The sequence below is a fragment of the Xiphias gladius genome, chromosome 21 (genome assembly GCF_016859285.1).
Source record: "Xiphias gladius isolate SHS-SW01 ecotype Sanya breed wild chromosome 21, ASM1685928v1, whole genome shotgun sequence".
Classification (NCBI taxonomy): domain Eukaryota; kingdom Metazoa; phylum Chordata; class Actinopteri; order Istiophoriformes; family Xiphiidae; genus Xiphias; species Xiphias gladius.
Window position 1 is genome coordinate 2,765,173 of NC_053420.1, and position 15,976 is coordinate 2,781,148.

Below are 15,976 nucleotides of genomic sequence, written 5' to 3' on the forward strand. Positions count from 1 at the left end.
TAAAATACATTTTTGGGGGTTCTGAACTGTTGGTCAAACAAAAGAAAACATGTGAAGACACCACTGGTACTACAACATTGTGAAGAGAATTTGATTAATTGAGAAAATAACTGTAGTCTTTGATCTAGCTAGCCATAAGCACTGACAGTATATCAAGGTTCTCTTGCTGTACGCTTTTTTATAAGCTGCCGTCCTCCTGGTGGTCAAAATGCAAGATTAAACCACAACAGTCAACAAGGAGACAAGCCATCTGATGTCAAAACCTTACAGTATATTTTTCAGAAACAGATGGCCACCTAGCTATTATTTACACTGTGTGTGTATTCTTAGCTTGGTAATGATGATTAATGCAGAGACACTAAGATGTTGGCTCACATTAGCATATCCCCAGCATCTCGTGGCTGATCTTTTGGCTCTGTAAGTTTGTTTTCACTCAAGTACAATATCAGCTTTACGTGTAGTACCCCCTGACTGTAAAAGAATTCATGTTTGTTTAGTCTACATTTCTGCTGCCAGGTGCCTACGCACAGGATTAAACTGCCAAGAGCTTGGACCTTGGAGGAGTCATTGTTCAAGGAAACAAGCCACAGTTTTCCCAATATGGAGTTTTTTTCAACATAATCAGATCCAAAAATCCATGACCTAATGTGTCTTTGATTCCACTTTGGTATCTGTTGTTGTCGGGTAACTGAGGCAATTATCTGACTGGCCAAAGACGCTTTCCAACTGTGCTTCACATTCCTTTAAATTGTGACCTGCTGTGCTTTGTTGGTTGCTACGCCAGCCCCATGTGGAGGCAAGCAAGCTAGTGAGGAGTGTTTCCTGTGTCTTGTGTTTTTATACTTCTGGATGTATACATTTTAAAGTTTATTTTCTGTCATGTGTTAGGAACTGTTGTGTAAGTGTACTCATTATTGTGACGATTAGTATCACAACTGTATTGAAGCCACACATGTTCAAGCAGAAAGATCAAGGGTATGAAAGCCCACGCAGTTATTCAAGTGAAATGATCATCGTTGTAAAAATATGTACACACAACCATAATAACTTCTTCTTTGAAGATTTTTATAATCTCACAGTTCCTGAGTGAGGAAAGTTGCGGTGTTTCTGTCTTTCTTTCAGCTAATCTTTCTGCTATGTAACTCAATTTAAGAAGTGTTAACCTAGCTTCTGCTCAAACGGGCTTCTCCCGAAAACACGCTCACGCACCATATGAGGTTTTGAAAACATGATTTTTCACTTTAAAACTTCAGCCTTAGACATCAGAGAAAACCATAAATTTGACTGTTTTGATTTGTGAGTACTCTGACAAACACAGGGAACACTTGATATACAGTATCGACTTTACGTGGTCCAATTTTTATGTCGCCTAGTTGAAATGTTTTATAACATCGATCGTGCACATTTTAAATGAATAAAATTTTTGAGCAGATTCTCAAACACATCCTGACTCACATCATCCACGTATTGGTCTGAATCCCATCTCTGTGTAACTGAGAGACACAAACCATTTGGTGAGTGAGCAAAAAATGAGATAAAGAAAAATATATAGTATATGCTGTATATTATACATGCATACATACATATATACATACATATTATCTATATATCTATATATATCTATCTATATACATATATATATATACATACGTATATAAATATATATGATTATACATATACATATACATATATATATATACACACACACAAACACATATATACACACACACACACACACACACACACACACACACACACACACACACACACACACACACACACATACACACACAAACACAAACACACAAAATCGATGATACTATCTGAACCCCCCCCCCCAAACAAAAAACAGCTGGTGACATAGCAAACTGAGACTGCTGAGTGAAAAAAGGAAAATGAGAAGAAATGTAAAGAGAAGCTGCATGAATACTTTTATTTGACTTTTTCTAGCAGCATTTGTTTGATCAGTAAACAGTGGCGAGGGATGAAAAAATGAGCGGACTTGAGTGGCGCACCAAAACTCATGAGATAGATTCAATTTTGTCATTATATTAACAAGCTCAGTCACTGCAACACCCATACACCATTTTCTAATGAACAGATTCTCATGACATTTAGCCTTTCATCATTTTTCCACATTCTGGTAACAGACGGATAAGACTCAATGATGAGAGAATGGAAAAGAAGAGGGAGTGCTTGGATGTTTTTACTGGAAGCAACATGAACCAAACTGATTTTATTGCAATGGGGCAATTAATTACAATACTAAATTGTATCACTGCACCGACACTGAAAGGTGCGGAGAGGCTGCCTGACGGCCCAGACCCACTGTCATCAGCTGATGAGACACAAGCTAAAAAAAAAAAAAAGAGTAATAAAAAAGGTTTTCTCCATTACTGTTTGTCACCCACTGACAAGCTCATTATTTTGTTCCATCTGCTCTGACACTGTCTCCTCTCTGTCGTGCCTTTTCTGACCAATCAGATCATAAATCACCTCACAGCAGTCACAGCAGGAAGTGGACACATTGGTGTTTACTATGGATTAAAAAGTATAAAAGCTGCTTTTTGTCCTGGTGGAACTTTGTAGAAGTCTTCCAGGTTTAAACCTGCAATAACTGATTTTTTTGGCCACCTGGGGGGAAGCGGAAACAAGGTGTGAACACAACACTGATGTATCATCACCTTTTAAGTTGATAAGTTGAACTAGTTAGCAAACAGTTTCTCATTTACACAGCCAGCAGTTCCAGAAGCAACATGATCCTTCATCTTGAGTCGTGTTTGTGTCACGTGATGAATCTAAGTCCAGTATTCCCTCTTTTTTTTTTTTTTAGCTCTGTTTTTGGTCTCCACCAGCTCCTGAGGGAAACATCTGGCTCCTTAGCTGCTAAATGCTCCGCTATGTTCTCCAGCTGCTCTCGGACTGGGTCCGTCTGCTGTTTGCTGCTGAGCAGGTAGCGGACAGTGGCTTTTTGCAGTTATTTCTCTGAAAACATCTGCCTGCTGCGACCGAAAATGATGCCGTGACAGCGTTGAGAGTGAACCAGAGCAGTAAATCTTTGGTCTGGATAGATAAACAATGAGCTGACACACACTGTAAAGCTCCGTAAAGCCGAGGGGAGCTGCAGATTCAGCTGATGATTCTCTGTGGGTGACTAAAACTTCAAGTGAACCCTTTCACATTGTCACATTGTTTTCAACTTGCTGTATGATACACTGTTATTATAAAATTAGCTGTTGTAGCTGCTTTAGAGTGGTGATGGACTCTATGGCATCCAAAGTCACTCAGATCAAACTTGCTCATTAAAATAATAAATTAATAATAAAATTAATAATAAAATTACAAGGTGTGGTGATATTTAACAAGGGTTTAAAACAAATCAGGTAGTTGGTATTTTTCAAACAGAGAAACCGAACTCATAAACATAACTCTGGTACAGGCCTCAGTGGGATTGAAGTCTCTAACCACAGAACTGTTAATGCCTTGATCTGCCCATAAATTCACACTAATGCTGCCGCCGCTAAACCAGGCTGAAAACCACAAGTTTAGAAAAGTAAAAGTTTTACACAGTTTGAATTTAAGGGGAAGGCCACAGCAGAGTCGACTTGAGAGAGGACTGCCATCTTCTCCCACAACTTCCCAAAACAAAATTAAACTTTAATAAAGTACAGAGATTTGAAAGCTTTGCAGGTACGGAGAGTTATTTAATCCTTTTAGTCACAACTACAATGAGGATATTGGAAAATACAGTATTGTGTTTACTTTGAGTGTGTGCGAAGTTCATTGTGCTGTTTGTACAGTACATGCAGGTTTCTATATAAGCAAATGTATGTTAAATACAGGGTAAGGGCTAACTGTATTCAAAGAGCAAAGCATCTAAGCATCTGAGGATTAGAGAACATTGCTGAAGCTCAGAGAGATGGGAAACTCGATTTAAAAAATGTATTTAAGTCAACATAATGGTTCCGTCTACATGTATTTCAAACAATGGGAGAGTTTGAATCACTTCACTTAAGACCACCGGCTACTGCTCATGTAGTTTTTGTGTGAGATACAGAGAAAGAAGAAAAGTGACTATGTCACAACTGCCTCTAACTTTTGTCTTTTGCTGCTGTTTTGTGTCTCTTTACCACGGTTTCTGTCTTATTGCTGGAGAAAGTAACAGAAGACGAAAAAAGCATTTGAAATGTGTCATGAGCTTGGCTGCAGTAAATGTTTGAACTGATATTTTAAAACAGCATAATACTTCCCTCATTACCGATCTCAGAAGAGATTACTATTGCTTTTTGGCATATCAAATCCGAGCCTGTGAATTGAAATTTCAAGAAACAGCTGCCGTCAAAAAGATCTCTGTAAGAGATCTGTGACAACAAAATGGACAAAGGAATTTCAAAGGGCTTATTTCACAAAGATCTGAATCTTTTAATTTATCTGTGCCTTAAATACTGTACTGAATTCTTGGGGAGTCCAGGTGAAGAGTTGAGGTGCTGACCATGAACCACGATGTCTGTGGTTCAAATGCTGACAGGCTGGTATTAAAATGGAACTAAATCAAACCGTTTCTCTAAATTAGGGCTGGGCGATATAGACCGAAAATCTTACTTCTATATTTTTAGGCTGGAAGGCAATCTGATTGCGATTCGCATATCTCGGGTGTTTCCTACAAAGTGGGCTAAATGTCCAGTTTAAAGTCAAAGCCACATATTAGATGTCACAAGCACTTTTATTTTTAATAGACTGTCATCAAAATAAAAGGCAAAGCCAGGGTGTCCTTCCCTGTTTGAAAATATACAGCTGCAAATCATGCAAATGAAAAAATATATAAAATAAATACTTACATTAAACAAAAATAAGCTTGTCTACTTTTTCCCAAATGTTGAGAATTTACTTGTGGTGGTAGGTGGCCTGGCGTGTGATCGATGTGCATGCAGAGACTCGTGCAGTTTAGAGGGGGACCCCTGTTTTGTTTTTTGTAGATACAATTTACAGATGCCCCTTAAACGGCTCACATGCAGGCTATTGGTAGACGCTACAATTTACCGATGTCCCCTAAATGCTTCACATGCAGGCTATCGGTAGAAACTAGCTAGGCGGCTGCACACAGAGAAGCCTCTAGTCCCCACCCAGTTACTGTGGCGCACGCAACTCAGACAGGTCTTCGGCCAAAAACGAGTCTGTTTGAATAGAGTGAAACGAGGAGTTTTAATGTACGATTTACCTCAGATGAAACCGAGTGATTTTATCCACCTGGGCGGGTCTTAATCTACCTGAGTGGGCTGCCCAAGTAGGACCGCATAGGGAGAAGCAAGGAGCGATGCAAACACTGGCATGGCTTTGCATAAGAAATGGGTTGAGTAACGCTTTATCGTCTCATCCTATATCTCGTTTGAAAATATATCGATGTACCATAAAAGGTCAATATACAGACCAGGCCTACTCTAAATAACCTCAATTGATATTTTTCAACACTAGCTGCTGAAAATACATCAGTGTGGTGTCAGAATATCTATGTCCATATCCGCCAGAGCTGCAACTAATAATTACTTTCATTATCGATTCATATTCTTTTGATTAATCAACAAATCTTTTGTCTATAAAAGGTCAAAAGACAGCCAAACTATTAAATGACAAAGCAAAAAAATCAAATCCTCACATTGGAGAAGCTGAAACCAAGGAATGCTTGGAATCTTTGCTTAGAATTACTGAAATGGGTACGTTTGAAAGTGATATTAAGTCATGAATCACCCAAGACATGTGACGTGCTATATTTAGGTAACATGACATATATACATTAGGACCAATATGTTGTTAAAATTCCCTCCAAGAAGGCAATCAGGAGGAAATGGTTTAAAGAGGACTCCCGTCCTGTGTGTGTGTGTGTGTGTGTGTGCGTATTCTGGACATTGTTGAAGAGATATACAATACTGAAAGACTCAATAACCAAAAATGGAAAAAGTGGACTTCCTCCAAAACCAATCACCAAGACACTAGTAAAACCTTTGTATAAAGACTGAGATGTTTTAAGTTGCATCATTATATTAAATACCTCACTGACACTATGTTTTCTTTTGTAATGACAAAATGAAAAGCAGTAACATCTAAGTTAAAAAACAATTACTGAAACGAGAAATCAATTGTCAAAATAGCTGCCAGTTCCTTTTCCCTTGATCGAAAAGTCAACTAATTGCTTTAACTCTAATGCTATCTGCTGGAAAAATACATCTAAAAACTAAGCGGGTACGGAAATCCCGAAGTATACCGATTTTCAACAACGACAGAGGTAGAATATCCTGCTGGTATAATCAACATACTGCTCATTTATTAAATCTCGATTGTGAATGAGTCGGAGTAGTAGTATTCTCGAGAGACGGGAGCGACGGAGAGGTTTCGAACACAGATTCTAAGGACTGAGGGTTAGTGGCTAATGAGTGTAAATTAAAAGGTTTTTTATTGCTAAGAACCATTCAGAGGATCAATTTCTGATCTAATACCTAATCTTGATCCTCAAGGCCCTTTTGGCATCAGACCATGGTCATTAGTTTGGGACACACACACACACACACATGCACACGCGCACGCACACACAGGCTGACACACACACAACTTTGTTGACATTAAAGCAGAGGCAGTAAAGGACACAACAGAGATATACACACTCACACAAACACACAACTGAAGGATATTGGGGTACTAATGTAATTATGAACTCTAAATGTTCCTTTGTTAATGCAGTTTATACTGCCAGCAGTGGAGATCCATGCTAACTCAATAGTAGGACATCAGACAGGAGACTGTTTGTTTGTGTGTTTGCGCGCGTATTTATGAGTATGTGCGTCAGAGATTTATAAATTGTCACTTTGTGTTGAGGCAAAGTACTTGGATGATCCTGTGTGTGTGTGTGTGTGTTTGTGTGTACATTAATGCCCTTTCAGACACGCATCCTTTTACACTTAAGGTGTTGGTCCCACGTCTGAATCAGCACAAAAAGTCACAACTGCATACCTACTGTCAGACCCGAAACACCTGTGTATCACTTCCAACACAACACAAGTCTGAATATAACGTCATCAGACTGATGCAAAGGCTGCAGCGGCACTAAATTAAATATGTAGAGACAGAGAAATGTGTGTCCCTTACCTCCTTCTGAGATCACTGCAATAAATTTAATATCTCAATCATCTCTTATGCACAAAATCAATTTAGTAAACTAGGAAAGACCACAGGAGTAGGAATTATTCAAGAGTCCCAGCTTACGTCCTGTCAGTCAATGCTTGTGTATACCGTTGGATATTATAAAACTTGCATCAGAATTCACAATCAAATAACATTAGATTTTCAAACTGATGTGAAGATGTATTATTAATTTCACTGTAAGAGGCTGGGGCAAGCACAACAGTTCATAAAACATCAATGGCAAAAGAAGTTTTAAAACCAGTGATGCAGCCTGTACGAGATCAGAAAACAGTCTTCGTCCTCACGCTCATAACTTTTTTAATTCGCCACTGTTCTCTCTCTCTCTGCTCCCTCTGCTGCACTAGGTGCCAAATATCACTCGAGCATGACGCTCTTTCCGTAAGTTGTACTTAAGTCTTAAGTGTGCCGTCGTGTCTGAATGAAGCCGTAAGGAACATGAACGTAAAGTCAGGTAAAATGTCTGATTAACAAAAGGCCATCACCTCAACAGAGAGATGAATCCGGCAATGTTCCATCCTCGCTCTCTTTCACGTGTCTATGTTTAAATCAGCATGATTAATCAGCTGAGGTGTTGAGTCTACCTGTCTGTTCTTAGTCTGCAGGTGGCTCATTACCCCATGGTTCGATCCCCCCGACGTCCGACCGTTTTGACGGTTTCGGCACGGCACGGCACTGCAGTGTGGGAAATTACCCCAGTGACCATCAGAATGCTGCCAATTCCTGTCAGTGGCTGGAAATGCTATCACGCTCCCGTGGCTTAAACATAAACCTCATGAGGAGGGTGGTGTAGGAGTTGTGATATTTTGACGTAGCTTCCTTGTTTTCATCAGCAAAGTACAGCAAGTGTTCTGGTGGTGTTTTCACGATCGGGGTTTCGCACTGTTGGAGTCAAACAGAGCAAATGCAAATACACACACACACAAGTTTGCGCAGCCATCCTTGATAAGACATTGCACTGACTTCCATTCATTGTGGACAGCCTAACCCCAACCTTAACCGGGACCTCAGAAATGACGTTTTGCCTCATCAGGCGTCGGTCCCCACAGGACTACAGGTCCCAGCAAGTTCGGTGTTCATACCAGAAAAGGTCCCAGAGAGGTAACAAAAAGGCATGCACACACACACACACACGCGCACACACACACACACACAAACACAAACCCAGAGTGCTGTAGTGCCTCATTGGGGTTAATTCTGTGCGTATAAAAACAAACACATAAAACACAACCACAGACTGCCAGCACTGATGAACAGAGTCCAACTCTTATTGAGACTCCTTTCCAAAAGCACCTAATACATCCAACGCTTACAACTCCCACACTGCAATAAAAAATAAAAAAGACATCAACAGACTGAAGCAGGGCTACCATCTCTCTCAATAAATGACACCCCAGCACAAATTAATGGCTTCATTGCATGAAGCGGGATCCTGACATAAGTCTGTTGACTCCGTTGCCCACCAAATTATCAAACAGTGCTCGGTTCTCACTGCTGGTTTACTATTTGTCCAGGTAGTTACAGTAATTACATTTATGTGTCCTCCCAAGTTTAAAAGTACATAGCTGTGTCCCAGTTCTGAGATGTCTGCACTATAATACCAAACACATCGTAACAGGTCCAGTGGCTTTTCTAAATGCAGCCAAGAAATGTGGATTTTCTGCATGCCTGAATTTAGAGAACAGTATACGTGTACATGTATGCATGGATGTGTTTGTATGGATATAACGATCTACCCTTTGTCCTATAATGCACTCTTTGGTGTAACAATCACGCTTAAGTTATGACGGGAAACCTTTTTTCTTTTTCATTCTTTTCTCTCTCTTTTTATTGTTATTCTGTTTCTTTAGGTGTATTGGTATGGCTTCCTTTGACGTCAGGTAATAAAATTAGAGGTCAGTAATTTAGTCTATTCTTTGCAGCGACCTGTGAGAAAAAATCCATTGCGAGCTGGCCACTTGTTTAATTGTGTATTCAGTCCTTCTCCATTAACGTAAAAAGGTCTCCTGCAAAAGCTGCCTCAGTGTATCACTTCTCCTCTCAAATTTGAAACCGATCCTCAGCACACCAGGTCTCAGGACTGTTTCACTCGTTTCCCCTCGGGAAAATACTGAACTTGGGAAGGCTTCCTTCCACTACTTTGGGCCTTCTAAATTACAAACTCATAACTTCAGATCTTTTTAGTGATGTCTGTGATTTTCTCTGATGCTGTATGTGTTTCTCTTATGTTTGGCTATGTTGGTTTTTCTTTCTCTCTGTTGTACTCAGGTCTCTCTTGCAAAAGAAATCTTGATCTCAACGAGATCAAGCTAATAGGTTATTTACTAATGTAGGTCGTTACAATCTTTACGTTGTAATGACATGAAATTAAAGTTACCGTATATGAATATACTGTATTTACCATTTACAAATTGTGAGAAAGTCAAACTTGTACTGTAAACTCCAACATGGAACTTGCCAGAGTCGTATCAACCACTTCATCAGATGTTTGAGGGAAACTTCCTGACAGTAAATATGGTAATTACTTATTTACAAGTTGACGACCCGAAACACATCGGGCTCTCTGAGATTAAGGACAGTGTCAAAGTAGACAGACTCTGAACTTTACAGCACTCACAACAGCGAAAAACAATGTAAAAAAAAACCACAAAAAAAAAATCCCATCCCAAAAAAAACTGTGCAGGAGTTAACTACCATTAATCTATGGATTCTTCATCATTCTAAAAAACATTATATGCAATTAAAAAAGTGAGAACAGAAACAGAAGTCATTAGCCACTGTCTGAAGCTACTCAGACACCCCAGTGATCCTCCAGTCCACAGGTAAGTCAGGGAACCTCCTTCCGTGCAATGGTCAAACTCTTCCCTCTAGTGGACAAAAAACTCTATAGCTGCACTTTTTGATGACTGTCGATTCATAGAATCTGTCTCTTTGTTTTCCATATTTGAGAAAATAAGTGGGAAAATGATGAAAGACCAAAACATTAAACGTCACTCATTTTAAACAGGTATGCACTGTCGCCGTTACTAAAACTCTGTAACTTGCCAGAATGTTCCTCATCCCCTGGTTCCTCTAACACTGTTTTCAGTACACTGGAGGCCAACTCCTCGTCGCCATTGTCAGACGTGAAGATCTGTCTCTACGCATGTATAAGTATATTTCTGGAGGATTCATTACCATCACTATATTCAGTATAGGACTTCATGTGCAAGACAGTTGAGCATTATGCGTATTTATTAATACAGGTTATTCCATACAGCTATAGACTGTTACCGGATGCTTCAACTAAGTAGAGTAACTAATAACTACTCACGTCACAGTTTACGGGACCGTCGTAACTGATAACAGCCGATAAAATAAACCTTCTTGCGCACGTTGCAATAACTCGATTTTCACAACGCAGACATTTTACAGATTGTGCAAAAACCAAAATTAGATTTAATCATATTAATTTGATTGGTTAATTTACTGACCAAGCCCTAATCAAACACCACTGCATGTGACTGTGCTTAAAGGGACTTACTTTTCATTGTGCCAGCTTCTTCCTCGTCCTCATCGTCAGAGTTGATGACCATGGTGCCCAGCTGTGACTGCATGGTTCCCGTGTCCTCGTGTTGGATCATAGTCCGTGCCGCACCGCCGAGTGAACCTGCTGTAGAACCGGCAGCCCGGATGGTTCCTGAGTCTCCTGTCGCCGCCCGCACCATTGTCCCCTGGTCGACCTCATCGTCATCCTGAAACACACAGGCAGGAAATGTAACTGCGATGACTTCCTACGGCAAATATCATTTTATTAAAATGCTCATTTCTTTAGGTCTGGAAAGCTAAAAATCCAAAGAACATGAACTACAATGATTCCAGTTACTCTATCAGTCTCAACTTCAGTGCTTGACCGCTGCTACAGCGGAGGACAACCTCCCCATTCACCAGTTTTCTTTATGTTTTAGGATTCTTCACGTCTGTACCGAATTATTGTCATCTTCAGCATCCTGTTCTCTCTGTTCTGCCTCCTCTTGTCTCTTCAGTTTGATCTCCATGGCGTCTGTGACCAGGGCTCTGAGGATGGAGCTGGGCTTGACTGACTTGATAAATGTATGCTGAAGGGGTGAGAGACGAATGGATGAGAAAGTGGGAGAGAAAGATTAAACTGATGAGAAATGTGCCAACACATTTTCCAATTTCCTTACTAGCAAACATGCACTCCTACTGATAGCAGCTGAAGGCTAGTTTTAATGGCTCTTAACTACAGTAAAAATCCAGTCTTTACTAATTAAGCTAGGGCCCTAGATAAAGCAAGCTGTATGTAAACGTGTTCTATATCAACCAAACAAAGATTATGTGTAATACCAGTTTACCCTGATTAACACACCTACTGCAGATTGTTACTCTGTCATGTAAAATGCTTCGATTTGATTTCAGTGTACCATCTGTAATTTTGTGGATCCGTTGTCAGAATTTCTGGACAAATAATGCCTGACAAACGCTACTTCATCTACTATCGGTAAAACGGGTTCGGTACCAGGGTTTTACATAGAGTTACCTGTAACAGCTGTGTGGCAGTCGCCCTGCTTTCTGGCTTTTTCACCAAACACTGGCTGATGAAGTCTCGAAATGCCGGTGACCACAGCTCTGGGTTCCGAAACGTTGGAGGAGGGTTGGTGGGAATCATGAAGATGGCCTGGAGGAGGAAATTTGACTCAGTACACCCAAGATGGAGGCGATGAAATCATAAAACACTTCTTCAGCCCAACCACTCGTACTGAAGCTGTTTCATTCAAACACCCATTCCTTCCGTCTTTCTGTCTTCATAAAAGGAGCTGACCCTCCAACATCTTTACACAAACAAACATGCGGCACTTCCTCTTAACAAACACTTTATCTCTCACGTTTAAATGCAAACACATGCACTTTCATCCATGGACACAGACAATGAACACACTCCCTCACCCTCATAGGGTGTATGTCGGCATAGGGCGGCTTCCCCTCAGCCATCTCTATCGCGGTTATTCCCAGAGACCAGAGGTCAGCCACGCAGTTGTAGCCAATCTCCTGTATGACTTCTGGAGCCATCCAGAACGGCGTGCCGATGACCGTGTTTCTCTTCGCCATGGTGTCCTGTGGCAGAGAGGAGGAGAGAGAGGGGAGTATTATTCCTACGATGACTTGAAGTGAACCAGCTTCGAACAACAATGGGAGGAAAGAAAACTTCTTTACAGTTCAAGGCGAGCTGTTTAATGGATGTTGCTTGACCAGACACACTGCTGCACTTCTGAAGTCTTACAGAAGCCATTGTACCGTAATGGCACGATCCTACTTTTCTCCGCTTATACCTAGACTTTGGGTATCGGCCAATACTGAGCACAGAGTACTATGGGGGATTGATCGGGATAATTCTCAATTCATCCTCTGTTGGATTGCTGGTATCTATCTTTATTGTTATTGTTTCTGAGTTGTACCTGCACCATTGGCATTAGGTTTAACAGAACACTTTAATGTACCTGTCTGAATTTCCCAAAAACATGTCCGGAAGAAAGGCGGCGCGCCAGAGGAGAAAAGAAAGAAAAAAAAAGAATGACGTAATCTGCTGAAGCATTTTGGCTTGAAGCCGTCGTCAGAGGATGTGTGACAGCGGTAAGATCTCTTTACTGCCAATCACCACAAAACAATTGTACCTGTACCTTCCACTCCCTGCGCCACGAAAATAAATGGATTTCCCAGAAAAGAAAAAAAAAAGAAAGAAATATAAAATAAACTATAAAAAGAGAAAGAAAATAATAATGATGATGATAATCAATATATCAATACTAATAATTAAAAAAAATTGATCAAAATTGGAAACAAACAAAAAACACATGAAACAGCAATAAAATAAATAAATAAATACTTTGGAAAAAAAACAAGAAAAACAAAGACAAATATAAAATATAAAAAACAAAAAGGAAAAACCCACAAGTACTGCACAAAAACTTTAAAAGTGCCTATTTGTCCTCTCACATCAGGCATAACAGGCCTTTTTCACTACAGATGTTTTGACACGTCACAGTAAAAAGCACAGGTCTAAGTAATAAAATGAATGATGTCATGTCTGGGAAATTTCAGTGTTTTTGGTAACACCTGCCCTTTTCCTACTATGACAAGTCAAAATGTCTGCTGCGTAAAAGGTGAATGTCTGAACACACAGTGATCATCATTTTTATTTTTTCCTTACTGTGAGCTGCCCAGCAACTCCAAAGTCGGCCAGTTTGGCCTGACCCTCTGCGTTCAGCAGGATGTTGCCTGCTTTGATGTCTCTGTGGATCTTCCTCATGAAGTGAAGATACTCCAGACCATTCAGAGTCGACTGCAGGATGGCGGCTATCTCTTCTTCCGTTAGCTACAGGACACACACACACACACACACACGCACGCACAGAGATGAAGAGAAAGTTTTCAAAATCATGTGACTTCAGTGTCTGTTTCCCCGCTTTTTGCTACTACATGCAGACACATGAACGTAAAAACGTAAAAACCTACAGGTGGTTTACACACACATACTATGTGCTCTATACAAACTATGTGTATATTCAAGTGCGTGTGTCTGTGTTTTTGAGTATTACATTACCGTCTTGTTGCGTATTCGAATGATATCAGACACCGATCCGGCTCCACAGTATTCCATGACGATCCACAGGTCACTGTTTTTGAAGTAGCTGCCATAGTACCGCACTACATGGGGACTGAAGACAGAGACATGACGCAGAAAACTGTAGTCACTTTTCATTAGTTTAGTTCTGGATGTAGTGACTGCACTGCAGCGCAACAGGGACAATACCCTGTTACCGGAAACTCCCACTTTTGTGCACAAGCCTGAAAATGATGCACCCAAAATGAAAAGGTTACTGGTCTTCGACCCTTTTGATTACAGTCATAACCCTGGTCTCAGTCCATCAAGCAATCGCAAACAAATCTACTCAGGTTTTTGGACCTTTTCTCCTCGACAACATGTCTACTAAAGTAAAGCTTGGGTGTGGTGAAAAGTGTGTCAAGTTTTTAGGTCTTATACGTGCGTCTTCACTCAAAAATTACCGAAAATGTAGGGAGCTCCTTTTCCGCTGTGCGTGCTAACCTGCTACAAACTGAGAAACAGCTGCTGCAGTTATCTGGGAATCCTAGAATGCTTTATACAGATAGAATCGGGAGACTTAGAGCTTTCAAACAATGTCTAATTTTTCAAGGCTGCGTAAAGACTGAGCCTGGTACAGACCAAAACACACCAAAAGTAGTTCTACCATGGTCAAAGTTTCCCACCGGGAGGGAGCAGGGTGCATTTTAAAAGTAGAAATAGAAAAAAAGAGGCATATTCCATGAAAAAAAACTCACAGGTGACTATATTTAACATATTACCCTTTTTTTTGGTGATATAATAGATGCAATTGTGTTTTATTTCTGCACATGTAAAAGAGTGAAATTTCTCCAAACAAGAAAATGAATCATGTTTATTATTTCAAGCTTTTGGTTTTAAAGTCACTACGAGCAGCTGGTGAAGACTCAGAATCAGAATCGAACTGGTTTTAAAGTGAAACTGTAACCCTGAAACACCAGTCTGTATCCGCCATCGTACCATTACTCATACTCTGAGTATAAAAGTGGAGCATCACGTTGTACGGAGTAAAAACCTAAGCAAACATTTTTATTACAAATGACTGTGTGATGACTTGGTACATTTACCACTGTTGCAGTGTTTCCCCTAAAAAATTTTTGTGAATCCAGCCTTTTGGTCTGAAGGAGTGGAGGGTGTTAACTTATGGGAAACCCCCCAACCAAAAAAGGAAACCATGATAACAGACTGTTTTTGATTCTTGTTTCCACAGAGGTTGAAAGCACTTACAAGTCAATCTGGACAAAAAGCGTCTGCCAGACAAAAGTAGTGACTGTAAAGCATCCTAAATTTCATATAACCAAACATATACTTTAGTAATATAATTTAAAATAAAACAAAAAAAAACATATAGGAGAATCCACCGCTTTCATGCAGCGGACTTATTTGTACTTTTTCTTTTTTTTTTAATTAAGTTTGGGGTCATTTACAATTCAACTGGGGTATTCCACCTCTGCAAAAGATGAGTGGGAGAACTCTGACCACATGAACTGGCAAGTTTTATGAGTCACTAGTGATTCCGTTATTGGCTTTTTCAATATTACAATCACACTTGACTCCACGTCAACCATGCATGCAAGTACCTGTTACACTGCTGCATAATGGATATTTCCTTAATGATCTCCTGAAGATCGGACTCCACAGGAACTTGTTTGATGGCCACGATCTCCCCCGTCTCTTTATAATTGGCTTTAAACACACAGCCATACGACCTGCACACAGACACAAAGGGAGATGTTTAACATGTTGTGTTACTGGTTTGCATTACTTGTGAGGGAGCCTCTGACCAAAACAGACCACAGTGAAACTGCTGCTGAGCAAAATTTGTCTGTTGTAGTAAAATCTGTCTACTGTTTGTTGTCAGACAGCAGCAATAAATATCTGAATATCTTTGTATTCTCTGTAAATCCTACATAAGAGCAACAGAAATTAAATTTCCCTAAGATCCTATTGTAACTGATCAGACAAAAGCCTGGGACTAGTCACTAGAGATTTGGTCAAGTGTGTGTCAAGTGAACCAAATTAAACTAAAACAGGCCACATCCCTGAACGGAACTGTCCCCAAAGGCTGTAACACCTGTTAAATGTTTAACTCCAGCAGCTCAGCAGCTAATTTCACAGTTCTACCGTCAAATCCTTGTTGTTTTA

At 40.1% G+C, this 15,976-nt stretch overlaps 1 protein-coding gene across 1 annotated transcript in view; it reads right to left on the reverse strand.

The window, feature by feature from the left end:
- The window catches only part of LOC120806953 (serine/threonine-protein kinase 4-like), a 41,330-nt gene that overhangs the window by 16,151 nt on the left and 9,203 nt on the right, over positions 1-15,976 (reverse strand). Inside the window, exons 3-9 of the mRNA XM_040158521.1 lie at positions 15,412-15,540; positions 13,793-13,907; positions 13,400-13,564; positions 12,139-12,306; positions 11,732-11,869; positions 11,157-11,288; positions 10,715-10,925 (exon numbers count right to left, since the gene is read on the reverse strand). Of these exons, the coding sequence (XP_040014455.1) occupies positions 10,715-10,925; positions 11,157-11,288; positions 11,732-11,869; positions 12,139-12,306; positions 13,400-13,564; positions 13,793-13,907; positions 15,412-15,540 (1,058 nt within the window). The remainder of the gene's footprint in view (positions 1-10,714; positions 10,926-11,156; positions 11,289-11,731; positions 11,870-12,138; positions 12,307-13,399; positions 13,565-13,792; positions 13,908-15,411; positions 15,541-15,976) is intronic.